The following is a 13675-nucleotide window of genomic DNA, read 5'->3' as shown; positions in this document are numbered from 1 at the left end:
AGAGGAGAGGAGAGGGCAGAGCACTAGAGAAGGGGAAAGGGGAGGGAAGAGAAACTGCACAGTGGCACAACCTATAATCCTAGCTGCTAAAGGCTTAGACAGGAGGATCACAAGCTCAATGACAACTTGGGCAACTTAAATGAGATCCTGCTTCAAAATGACAAGGGTTTGGAATTTAACTCAGTGGTAAAATGCCCCTGTGTTCAACACCCAATACTGTAAAAATAAGTAAATGAAATAAAAGAGAAAATAACAGCAAACATACCGATTCATAGAATTTTCAGTCCATATATACACATATATACATGCATGCAATGTGAATACAGCAGGCCTTCCTTACCCACAGGTTCCCTGTCTATGAATTTATCTCCTCACTAATTTATTTATAACCCTTAAATCAGTATTCAGGTGCTTTCACCATTATTCAAGGCCAAGTGCAGCCCGTGTGGTGGTGCCTGCCTAGAGGCTGAGGCAGGACGGCAAGCATGAGGCCTACCTGAACTATTCGGCAACACTCTCTCAAGAAACAGGACTTCATCAAAGCAACAAAAGTCTTAATGTCTGACACACATTTTCCCAGCTGCTGTCGCAAGACCATGCTCAGCCTTCCTATCTCAGCCTCCATACTCTGAACCTGTCTTTCCAGTGTGTTTAATGTCGTTTCTTGCACTTGTGTGCTTCCTTGGAGACCCCAGCGCTATACTACAGTGCTGCTGTGTGTCCCTAGAACAGAGCCGGGGGGGGGGGGTGTTGGAAAGCTTTACATGGGCACATAAGACCGCGCTGACAGACCCAAGTTCAACGTTAGTGTTCCACAATGTACGTTAGGACTGCCTTTAAACAAAAGGCGGGCTGGTGAGATGGCTCAGTGGTCTAAAGCATCTACTTGGAACAAGCTTAGCAAAGCACAGGGACCGCGGTTCAATCCCCCAGCACCACATGCCAGCCAGCCCCGCCCCCTGGTGGGCTGAGCTGGCCACACACACATAAATAAATAAAAATTTTAAAAAAAGAAGTTTTAAACAAAAGGCGTGTGGGGCTGGGGAAATAGCTCAGTAGAATAAGCACCTGCCTGGCAAGTGCAAGGACCCGAGTTCAATCCCCGGTTCCACCAAAAAAAAAAAAAAGGCGCATGAAACAAGGTTACATACCAAAGCACTGACACAGATGGCTGGTGGAAATCAAACCTCTATTCCCCTGGCAGCAATGATGCTGCATTTACCCATGCAGTACTTATAGATCTTAACAACCACAAGTAGTAAAAGTCAACTGTGAGTATCTATAAAAACACACAAAACAGGGGCCAGGGAGATAGCTCGGTAGAATAAGTGTTTGCCTGGCAAGCGCAGGGTCCTGAGTTCAATCCCCGGTACCGCAAAAAATAAATAAAGATAAAATCATTTTAGGGGGCTGGGGAGATAGTTCAGTTGAATAAGTGCTTGCCTGGCAAGTGCAAGGGCCTGAGTTCAATCCTCAGCTCCGCGGGGGTGGGGGTGAAGATTCAGGTTCTGCATGGCTGGGGAGATGGCTCAGTGGATTAAGCATTTCCCTGGCAAGCGCAAGGGCCTGAGTTCAATCCCCAGTTCCAGAAAAAAAAAAAACAAAACACACAAAACAATTTTTTTTCCCACATCTGGTCTTTGAGAACCTCTCCCTATCAAAAGGTGGCACTTTTCCACCGCTCTTTCTCTCCCCCTCCTCTTTTTTTTTTCATTTATGTATTTGGTACAGTCTCACTATGCAGCTCGGATTCACAGTGTAGTGATCCTCCTGTTTTCAGCCTCCCCAGCGCTGGGATTATAGGTGTGTGCCACCACACTCGGACGTGGTTGCCAAAGCAGGTGCTTAGTCCGCTGAGCTATCTTGCCAGCCCTCCATCTCTCGAACTTGGATACAACTGTGTGATTGCTTGGTTACATACAATACAGCAGAAGTGACACATCATGACTTCTACGACTAGGTCCAAAAAGGGCATATGCTTATGCCTGGCTCTCTGTGTTGTCTTAAGAAACCAGCCTGGCAGCTGCAAGAAAGCCCAAACCATTCCACATTACAAGACCACATAAAGAGGTCTACAAGGAATAGAACCGCGGCCTCTAACCCCTATGCAGCATTAGCTACTAGCCTGACTCAATTTTCAAGTGATTCTAATTCTCAACCTTTGAATCTCCCTAATGACACATGTATAACAGAGCACAGAAAAGCCATCCTGCTGTGAATTCCTGACCTAAAAAATCTGGGAGCATAATAAATGATTGCCTTTCACTGCTAAATTGTGAGAATAATTTGCACAACAGCCATAGAAACTGGAAGTGTACACACAACCATCTCCATCTCAGTCCTTTCTACATTCCAGAAGAATTAACAGTATACTATATTCCATAGTATTTATGCATCATAAGTTTAGCCATTCCTGTATTTATACAGTTAGTTGATTTGGGGTCATTTGTTGGTAGTACAAAGGCGAATACACAGCTTCTATAGGCCTATCTGGACGTAAATGTCTACATTTCTACAGGACACAAACCTATCAATGAGCTAATAAATACATATAAGACAATCAGAACAGTGCTAGGCACAGAGAAACGAATTATTATCATCCCCGTATGTTCACTCTCTTCCTTTTTTTTTTTTTTTGGTGGAACCAGGGATTGAACTCAGATCCTTGCGTTTGCCAGTCAAGCACTTATCCTACTGAGCCATTTTCCCCGGCCTCTGTTTCTTGTTTGTTTGTTACTGTGGATTGAATCCTGAGCCTCATACATACTAGGTAAGCAAATAAGCAAAGTTACCACTGAACTACATGCCCGACCTTCAAGGACTTTTATTTATTTTTTGGCAGAACCAGGGATTGAACTCAGATCCTTGCGTTTGCCAGTCAAGCGCTTATCCTACTGAGCCATCTCCCCGCCTGGGAGGTTCACAGCCATCTCCGACTCCCACAGCTCAAAGCTTTAAACTTCTCTTCCTAGCGGCTCCCAAGGTCGCTCTACCTTTCTCAGCTCGCCCTCCCCACGCCTAGCTGAACGTCGGGGCGCCCACCTCGTCCGCAGGATTTGCAGGGCCCCCGGGCCAGCGGACTCGGACCACCACAAAACAATTTTTAACCATAAGTGATGCTCAAAAGTTAGATATATTGGGGGCCGGGGAGATGGCTCAGTGGAATAAGCGCTTCTCTGGGAAGTGAAAGGGCCTGAGTTCAATTCCTGGTTCCACCCAAAAAAAAAAAAAAAAAAGTTAGATATATGACAGATGCACACACGGAGAACTCCTGAATTTTTCCTCTCTCCAGCTAGACTTCCCTCTCTGGTACCTCATCTATCCAACTGCCTAGTCAGTGTCACCACTGGAATCTCTAGCAGACATCATAAACGAACATATCTAAAGTTAAATTTCCACCAGGGGTGATGGCACATGTCTGAGATCGCAGCACTCAGGAAGCTGAGGCCAGCTTGCTACAGAGTGAGACACTGCCGCAGAATACTGAAGTAAATACAGTTCAACTCCCACCACCTACCACACGCCCGTTCCTTCACTGCACAGCAGCACCTACTCCACCAGCAAATCCAGAGGCTCTCTTAAAACCAGCGTAGCTGGTCCCTCCTCGGCGCGGCCTGAGCGCCCGGCCCTACCCCAGAAATGGGGTGCTGCTACAGCAGCGAAAACGAAGACTTGGACCAGGATCGAGAGGAGCGCAAGCTGCTGCTAGACCCTAGTAGCCCCCCAACCAAAGCCCTCAATGGAGCTGAGCCCAACTACCACAGCCTGCCTTCCGCTCGCACAGATGAGCAGGCCTTGCTCTCCTCCATCCTTGCCAAGACAGCCAGCAACATCATCGATGTGTCTGCTGCAGACTCCCAGGGCATGGAGCAGCATGAGTACATGGACCGGGCCAGGCAGTACAGTACCCGCTTGGCTGTGCTGAGCAGCAGCCTGACCCATTGGAAGAAGTTGCCACCGCTGCCATCTCTCACCAGCCAGCCCCACCAAGTGCTGGCCAGCGAGCCCATCCCCTTCTCTGACTTGCAGCAGGTCTCCAGAATAGCTGCTTATGCCTACAGTGCACTTTCTCAGATCCGTGTGGACGCAAAAGAGGAGCTGGTTGTACAGTTTGGGATCCCATGAAGAGAGGGGTCCATGGACAGCTCTTCTCCTCTCTTCAGCCTGGCTCCACCACAACTCCCCTGGTCCCAGCCTCACTGCGGCTTAAACAGTACCCTAACCTACTACTAATCACAGAGAAGAATGTGGAGAAGAGCAAGAGTAGAAGCTCGAGCAAGTGAGGACGCAGCAAGGGGGTTAGAACCTTTGGGACTGGCCTTCGAGGCCCTGGCCGAGGTCGGGTGGGGGCCAAGAGGACAGGGCCTAGTAGGTATGCCAGTCATTGGGAAGGCAGAGATACCACTGTGGGGGTGAACAACAGGGGACCTGGAGATCCCCTTCCCACCCTTTCTCTTGGCCTCAGATCATTCACTCCAGTCCCCCTCTCCCTGACTTGGTGCTTCCATGCACCTCACTAGGGTTTGTGACCAGGGTCTGGATGAGCTTGAATTTGAATGGAGTTTGTATTTCTAGCACCCTGGGTTTTTACATGTTTGGTCTTTTTGTTTTTGTCACCCTTGATAAAGGAAGTGTATTCATTGAAAAAAAAAAAAAAAACAGCGTAGCTGCTACTCCACGAACCCTGCTTCTCACCACGAACCCTGCTTAGCCACTACCCTCGTCTACCCTGGACTTCCTTGCCATCTTCTCATGGTTCATCATAACAGCCTCCAAACTACACTGTCTCTGCCGGGCTCTGTTCCCTCCAGGGCAGCCAGGTGCGCACGGGAAGGCTGGGCCAGCTCAGGTGAGCTCACACTTGGCTCTCCAAGACCTGCTGCTCAAGAGGCCGACCAAAGCGCTCACTGGGCATCAGTGTGTCGGCAGTTTACACATGCACCTCCTTGCCCTAAGTTAGTCTTACAAGAGCACTGTGCCACAGGCTTATTATTTTCCCCATTGTACAGATGAAGACACGACAGGCCAGGGATGGCAAACCTCTAAGCTGCTGAGTAATTTGGTGGTGATGTCACAGCTGGTAAGAGGCAGAGCAGGGCATGAAACCAAGATGGAAGTGCTGAGACTGTCACATGGCCTCTCTAAAGGTGAAAGTCCCTGTGTCGGCCAGGGACAGCCACTTCTCTCGCTCTCTCTCTCCCTCTCACTCATGGTCACTGTGCCTGGAGGACACTTTACCGTACACAGAGGCCTTCCCCTCCATCCTCTGTTCTCAGTTCTGCTGTTACACTCATTACTTGCTTGTATGTTTCTTTTCTATCTGCCCACCAAGACCTGAACTACATAAGGACAGGCAGGCACTTTTCTGTTTTTGCCAAGCTGCTTCCATGGTGTCCTGCAAATAACAGGCACTCAACACACAGGGAGTGAACCAAAGACTCAAAGTTCAGGTATGGAAAAATCGAACTCAGAACTCTGCACTTGCCAGGCAGGCACTGTGCCACTGAGCTATCTCCCTGACACAGCGGCCATGAAAGGGTACTTTTTTCTTTTTTTGGTAATGGGAATTGAACTAGAGGCCTCACGTTTGGCAACAGTTTCTCACCTGAACAGCACTTTGGTCAACTTCCCACTATGCCAATGAAATAGCAACTTCCTCCCTGTTCGTTCCTAACTGGCTTATAGGACCCGAGGTAAATGGAAATAGTGCTGCTAACTCAGCAAACACACACACAGATAATTCAAAAGACTCTGAGATTATCAACCTTTCTACTGTATTTCTTTCTCTTTTTTGGGGGGTGGAACGGGGGTTGAACTCAGGCCCTTGCACTATTCCACGGAGCCATCTCCCCAGCCTTTTACTGTATTTCTAACAGCTTTACCAAGATAAATTTTACAAAATAAAAATTTACAAAAAAAAAATTTAGGAGCACTGAGATGGCACAATGGTAAGCAACAGAGATGGAGCCTGAGAGTCGCTGTCCAGATCCTGGAACACAGCAACACAAGGAAGGTGAGGAGGGAGGCTGGTACCCAGGCCCAGGGAGGATCTCAATTGTGCAGTGAGCTCCAGAAGAGAGTGAAGGGAAAACCTTCAATAGAGATGATACAAGTAGATGATGACACCTTTTCTCTCACACAGGACCCACTGTTGGTCCCCTACCCAAGAGTTGGAAGAACCAACTCTTTGATTCATTTGGTCTTTTTTTTTTTTTAAGTCTCCAATGTGTTAATTTCTGCTCTAATCTTTATTTTTTTTTATTTTTATTTTTTTAAATTTTATTTATTTACGTGTGTGTGTGTGTGTGTGTGTGTGTGTGGCCAGCCCAGCCCACCAGGGGGCGGGGCTGGCTGGCATGTGGTGCTGGGGGATTGAACCGCGGTCCCTGTGCTTTGACAAGCCTACTCTAAGCAGGTGCTTTAGGCCACTGAGCCATCCCACCAGCCCCTGCTCTAATCTTTAATAATTCTCTCCCTTGTAGGAGCTTTTGGCCTTTTCTGCTATCTAGAAGTTTGAGGTTCACCTTTAAATTATTTTTTTGTGCTTGCTCTGTTTTCCTAGCAGCCATTATTATTATTTTTATTTTATTTTATTTTTTTTTTTAGTACTGGACATCGAACTGAGGACCTTGTGCTTGCCAGGCAAGTGTTTATTCTACTGAGCTATCTCCCCAGCCCAAACTAGCAGTCATTTTTTTTTCTTTTTTTTTTTTTTTGCGGTTGTCTTCCTAATAGTGGTATAAACTTCTATAAGTTTCCCTCACAGAACTGCTATGTTGTACTGTCATTATCATTTAATTGTAGAAATGGTTTGATTTCTTTCATCTGTAACCCACTGGTTGTTCAGGAGGGTACTATTTAATTTCCATGTGTTTATGAAGTTCTTGTGGTTTGTCTTGCCATTAATTTCCAATTTCATTGCACTATGGTCTAATAATATACATGGTATAATTTCAATTTCTTTGCATTAAGCATGTTCTATAAGCTAGTGTGTGGTCTATTTTGGAGACTGTGCTATATACATCTCTTTTTCTTTTCTTTTTTTTTTTTTTTTTGCACAACCGGGGATTGAACTCAGGCCCTTGTGCTTGCCAAGTAAGCACTTATTCTACTGAGCCATCTCCCTGGCCCCTGGCCCATGTACATCTGAGAAGGATGTATATTCGGATGTTGTGGGGTGGAACACTCTGTAGACATCTACTAAGTCCATTTGTCCAAAACTTTGATTCAGTTCTGAAGATTTTTTTTTCTTTCCTGTATTTGGTACAGGGTCTCACTACACAGCTCAGACTCAGTGATCCTCCTGTTTTTAGCCTCCTCAGCACTGGGATTACAGGCATGCACCATCACACCTAGACTTGGGTGCCTAAGAGCACAGCTGGCTTGGCATGTGGTGCCAGAGATTGAACCCCGGTTCCTGCTCTTGCCTAAGCAGGTGCTTAGTCTGCCGAGCTATCTCACCAGCCCTTATTCTTTTTTTTTTTTTTCCTGGTGGTACCAGGGATCGAACTTAGGACCTTGCATCTGCCAGGCAAGCACTTATTCCAGCAGCTATGTACCCAGCCCCCCTGATTTTCTGTCTACTTTATCTTTGAGACAGTGGGGTACTGAAGTCCCCCAATAAAATTTTGTTAGTGCTTATTAGATTTTTCATGCCCATTAATATTTGTTTCATATAGTTGGGTGCACTGGTATTTGTTGTATATACATTTATGATTGCTAACTCTTCCCTTTGGGTTATTTTCTTAACAAGGATTAGTGATCTTTATCTCTTTTAAGCAGTCTTGGCTTCAAATTCACTTTGTCTACAAATAGAACAGATACCCTCACATTTTTCTGTGTTCCTGCTACATGGAGTATTGTTTTCTACTCTTTGACTTTCAGTCTATGAATTTCTTTCTGATTTATTTTATTTTATTTTTTTTTGAGGTACCAGAGATTCAACTTAGAACCTTGTCCTTGCCAGGCTGAGCTATATCTCTAGCCCTCTTTCCAAATTAAATGTGTTTCTTGTATGCAACATATTATCAGATCTTGATTATTGATCCATCTGCCAGTCTGTATCTTTTGATTGGTAAATTAAGACCATTAACATTTATGGTTATAGCTGATATGTACTGACTTATACTTGTCATGTTATTTTCCTTTTGTTGGCTCAGCTGTTTTTTTCTTCCCTCCTTCTGTTTAATTATTTGCCTTGCCTGGTGGATTCCTTCTGTTGCAGTTCTTGGAATTGTCGTACTGGTTAACTATAATGTCCTTCAAAACATTTTGGAGTGTTGATTTGGTGGTCATAAATTTACTCAGCAGCTATGTACCCAGCCCCCCTGATTTTTTGTCTACTTTATCTTTGAGACAGTGGGGTACTGAAGTCCCCCAATAAAATTTTGTTAGTGCTTATTAGATTTTTCATGCCCATTAATATTTGTTTCATATAGTTGGGGATATTTATCTTAGTCATGAAAGTATCTTTTTTCTCCATCAGTCATGAAAGAAAATTTTGCACAGTATATCAGTCTGGGTTGAAGGTTGTTTTCCTCGAGAACTTAAAATAATTCACTCCAAGCTCTCTTTAACTTGAGGGTCTGTGCTGAGAGGTCAGCTATGATTGTGATGGGCTTTGCTTTATAGGTGATTTGTTTCATTTCCCTAACACCTTTTTTTTTTTTTTTTTTTTAACTTAGTACAGTGTTTTGCTAGCTTAATTCGTAGTGATCCTCCTGCTCTGGCCTCCCCAGGGCTGCAATTACAGGCGTATGCCACCATGCCCAGAGCAGGGCCAGCAGGGCATGTAATACCAGGGACTGAACCCAGGTCCTTGGGCTTGCCAGGAAGGCACCTAGGCTGCTGAGCTATCTTAACCAGCTCTCTTTTCCCTAAGACCTTTTAATAGGACTGCACTACATTGAATTTCTGGAATCTTCACTATGATATGCCTTGGTGTAGATTTCTTTCTTTCTTTTTAATGTATTTAGGACACAGTCTACAGGATCTATGCGGTCTCATTACATAGATTAAACCCACAGTGATTCTCCTGTTTTCAACTTCCCAAGTGCTGGGATTACAGGCATGTGCCACCAAACCCAGTCTCAATTGCTGTCTTAGTGCGCCCTGTGGGCGGGGCCAGCACGAAAAGCCGGCGATAGAATCCTGACCACTGTGCTCTAAGCAGACACTCTAGTCTAAGCTATCAGGACCCCTAGATTTCTTTCTGATTGTAACTAACTGTAGTTGTATATGCTTCACTTATCTGTATGTGAAATTCCTTTTCTCCATCAGAGTACTTTTCTGCCATATCTGTGAACAACTTTTTTATACCATTTGTACAATCTTCTGATCTTTTTTTTTGGTCATTTTGAGACAGGATCTTGCTATACAGTTCAGGTTGGCCTTGAGCTCACTTCGTAGCCCAGGCTTGTCTCAAACTCTCAACAATCCTCCTGCCTCAGATTCCAACATGCTGGGATTACCGATCATAATTGCTGACCTGAAATTATACTATAAAGCTACTGTGATAAAAACTGGCAAAAGGGGCCGGGGAGATGGCTCAGTAGGATAAGCACTTGACTGGCAAACGCAAGGATCTGAGTTCAATCCCCGGTTCCGCCAAAAAAAAAAAAAAAAAAAAAAAACAGACCAAAAGACCAATGAAACAGACTAGAAGATGCAAAAACAATTCCAGACACACTTGGCCAACTTAACTTTGACAAAAGTGCCAAACACATTCACTGGAAGATAGCCTCTTTAATACACGGTGCTGAAAAAACTGGTACTTCATATGCCAAAGATTAAAAGCACCCCTATTAAATGAACCCCTATTTCTCACCAGGCACTACACTAAGTTAAAAATAGATCAAAGATCTAAATACTAAACTGGAAACATTAAATCTGCTAGTAGACTAGGCAACACTTTTAAAGACACTAGCGTAGGAAAGATTTTATGAATAAGACCCCAATCACACAGGACATACTCAGCCACTTTATATTTGACAAAGATGTCAAACATCTTTACTGAAAGAAAGACAGCCTCTGTAATAAATGGTGCTAGAAAAATTGGCTTTGCACATGCCAAAGATAAAAACTGGACCTGTATCTTGCAATGCACTAAAATAAATTTAAAATGGATAATAAAAATCTAAATATTAAGGCAGAATCATTAAATCTGCTAGACGATAGAAAACTCTTGACACTGGTATATGCAAAGACATTATGAATAAAACCCTGATCACATAGGAACAAAGAATCAATAACTGGGATCTCATCTTATGAAAAAGCTTTGCCCAGTAAGAGAAACCACCAATAGAGTGAAAAGACAACCCACAACATGGGAAAAAAGGTTTGCTAGCTCTTCCTCAGATAAATGATTACTATTGAAAATGTGTAAAGAATTCAGAAATAACATATCTGGGGCTGGTGAGATGGCTCAGTGGTCGAGGGCACCTACTTAGAACAAGTTTAGCAAAGCACAAGGGACCATGGTTCAGTCCCCCAGCACCACATGCCAGCCAGCCCCGCCCCCTGGTGGGCTGAGCTGGCCACACACACAAATAAATAAATAAATAAATAAATATTAAAAAAAAGAAATAACATATCTCCTAAAAAAAAATTTTTTTTAACTGTATTTGGTTGTTGCAGGGTCTTACTACATAGCTTGGATTCATAGTGATCCTATTTTCAGCCTCCCCAGCGCTGGGATTACAGGCATGGGCCACTACCCCGGGACTCTGGCCAGCTCACCCCACCCTTAGAGGTGAACTGCAGTCTGTGTGCTTGCCTAAGCAGGCTCCTTAGTTCGCTGAGCTATCTTGCTGGCCCCAGGGATCTTCTAAGTTTAAAGCCCCAATCCAAAAATGGGCATCTGGGGACCAGGGAGATAGCTCAGTAGAATAAGCACTTGCCTGACAAGTGCAAGGGCCTGAGTTCAATCCCCAGTTCTGCAAAAAAAAAAAAAAAAAAGGGCATCTGAGATGAGCACACACTTCTCAGATGAAGAAATACAAACAGCAAATATATGAAATAATGTTCAACATCACTAGCCACTGGACAAATGCAGATTAGAAGAGCACTGATATTCCATCTCACCTCAGAAAAAATGGCTAACATCAAGAAATCAACATAATGTATTAACCACTGTTACCCTATTATCTTGTTCTGAAATTACTGTTTTTCTCTTTAAAATTTCAAAAAATTGGGGCTGGTGAGATGGCTCAGTGGTCTAAAGCACCTACTTGGAACAAGCTTGGCAAAGCACAAGGACCGCGGTTCAATCCCCTAGCACCACATGCCAGCCAGCCCCGCCCCCTGGTGGGCTGAGCTGGCCACACACACACACACACAATAAATAAATGTAATAAATAAAAATAAATAAATATTTAAAAAAAAATAAAAATAAAAATAAAAAATAATAAAATTTCAAAAAATAACTGGGGGGGATACCTGTAATTCCAGCACTCAGGAGGCTGAGGCAGGAGGAACTCAAGGCCAGCCTGAACTGCATAGCAAAACCTTAACTCAAAAATACAAAAAAATTGAAAAGGGCTGGAGATATAGATCAGAGACACAAGTGTGCCAGCCCAGTAAATGCAAGGTTCTGAGCCTGATTCCTGGTATCCAAAAACAAACAAACAAAAGAATAAAATTACTTACAAAACAAAAACAAGATGACCAACCAAGGGACCAGGGAGATGGCTCAGTAGAATAAGCGCTTGCCTGGCAGGCTAAAGGGCCTGTGTTCAATCCCCGGTTCCGCAAAAAAAAAAAAAGATGACCAACCACTCATTTACATTCCACTTTGTTTTTATTCTCACCTCTTCATATCGATAGTTTTGTTTTGGCTTTTTTGCAGAGCCAGGGATTGAACTCAGGCCTTTGCATTTGCCAGGCAAGCGCTTATTCAACTGAGCTATTTCCCGAGCCCCTCAATCAGTTTCATATTATTTTCCTGTCAACTGCATTTTCTTCTTTGGTACCAGGGATTAAATGCAGGACCTTGTGCTTGCCAGACAGGTGCTTATGCCACTGGGCAATCTCCCTGGTGTATTATTTTTGTGTCTACTCATTCTTAGAGCTATACAGAAAGCAAATTGGGGGGCCGGGGAGATGGCTCAGTAGATTAAGTGCTTCCCTGGCAAGCACAAAGAGTTCAATCCCCAGTTCTGCAAAAAAAAAAATTTAAAAAAAAAAAAGTAGTTAACAAAGCAAATTGGAGCCAGGGAGATGGCTCAGTAGAAAAAGCGCTTGCCTGGCAAGCACAAGAGCCTGAGTTCAACCCTCAGTTCTGCCAAAAAAAAAAAAAAAAAAGCAAATTTCTTTTTGCATGGCAAAGTGTACAAAGCATGATTCTTCTTATAATGCAAAAAACACTCTCCTCTGGAGCAGAGAAGATGTAAGACTGCCTCCACAAGCACAGGCTTGAAGAACTCTTGGCAGAAGGAAACTTGGTGGATAACCTCATTCCCCCCAGCTCACTCTAGCAGTAAAATACAAGTTACAAGGAAGGGTCCCAGCCTGCATAACATCCTTACCAAGTTCCAGAAGCTCTCATGTTTGCTTGGATTTCCAATGCCTAGAACATCTGCTAACAAACTGTCCACCTCGCACACATGCAGCCGGACCCAGTCCAGAAGGTGAAGGAGGAGAGAGCCAGCTGGGAGGAGAAAGACTTGTCACACAAAAATCTTGGCTTCATCCAAAGCCAATTTACCCAAAATACAGACAATGTTAAGATACACAGGCTGACCTCAGGGGCAGGGGCTTACTCCTCTCAAGGGGGACATGCATACATGAGCCAGGTGTAGTGGCACATGCCAGTAACTCCAACACTCTGAGAGGCTGAGGCAGGAGAATCACAAATTTAAGCTTAACCTGCACCATGCAATTTAGTGGGAACATGACTCAAAAAATAAGCCACTTGTGGTCACACAGGCCTGTAATTTCAGCACTTGGGAGGCAGAGGAGAAGGACTACCACAAGTCTAAGACTAGCCTGAGCTACATAATGAGTTCAAGGCCAGCCTGAACCACATAACAAGACCCTGTCTCAAAAGACCTGGGTACGTTTTCTAGTACCAAAAACAAAACAAAACAAACTAGGCTAAGAAAAAGCAAATTGGACTTCTACTTAATCCCTGCTCTGTGCCAAGCAGCTCCATTTTTCACTAAATCCTACAGAGTCGGCCTGGGACTCGGACCTTCCCACTTCACACAGCCCAAGTTTTCACAAGCATGTGATGGCTCTGTATGTAATGGCAGTTCAGGACTGACCATCAGTAGGTGCAACATAGAGAGTAATGACAAAAATACACTGTCTCCTCAAAATCTACTGGCAAAAGTAAATGTCCAAACAACTCTCTAATGTCAACTCTCAGTGCTTCAGTAGGAATATAAATGAAATACTATGCTGTTCAGATGTTAATGCTCATTTATGGGGAAAGAAAACAAATCATGATAAGACATGCCAGAAGTTGGCAGGATCAAGCAACATGGTGCATGCCTGTTGTTATGGTTTATGTCTAGTTGTCCCCCCAAAGCCTCATGCAGTCATGGGGTGAGGACTTCTAGAGTTTGTGTTAACTCATGATCCACTGGGATTATGTGTGATCCAAGGCTGGGATTATGGGTCTTAGTACTGCTGGGATTACCTATAGGTGGGTAAATACTGGGAAGTACCCATAGGT

At 44.1% G+C, this 13675-nt stretch overlaps 2 protein-coding genes across 2 annotated transcripts in view; one reads left to right on the top strand and one right to left on the bottom strand.

Annotated features, from left to right (window-relative positions):
* Positions 1-13675, bottom strand: part of Nup85 (nucleoporin 85) — a 43991-nt gene that overhangs the window by 12405 nt on the left and 17911 nt on the right. The window contains exon 7 of the mRNA XM_004630092.2: positions 12525-12646. Coding sequence (XP_004630149.1) covers positions 12525-12646 — 122 coding nt within the window. The remainder of the gene's footprint in view (positions 1-12524; positions 12647-13675) is intronic.
* Lamtor1 (late endosomal/lysosomal adaptor, MAPK and MTOR activator 1) lies at positions 3592-4641 on the top strand. Its single transcript, XM_004630090.3, has one exon. The coding sequence runs from the start codon at positions 3640-3642 to the stop codon at positions 4123-4125; it is 486 nt and encodes a 161-aa protein (XP_004630147.1). The 5' UTR covers positions 3592-3639; the 3' UTR covers positions 4126-4641.

The sequence above is a fragment of the Octodon degus genome, unplaced genomic scaffold (assembly GCF_000260255.1).
Source record: "Octodon degus isolate 3935 unplaced genomic scaffold, OctDeg1.0 scaffold00033, whole genome shotgun sequence".
In the NCBI taxonomy this organism is placed as follows: domain Eukaryota; kingdom Metazoa; phylum Chordata; class Mammalia; order Rodentia; family Octodontidae; genus Octodon; species Octodon degus.
This window is presented reverse-complemented; position numbering and strand designations above follow the sequence as displayed.

Excerpts from the sequence above, each read along its gene's own strand:
- Lamtor1 (XM_004630090.3), top strand. The coding sequence starts at position 3,640 with ATGGGGTGCTGCTACAGCAGCGAAAACGAAGACTTGGACCAGGATCGA.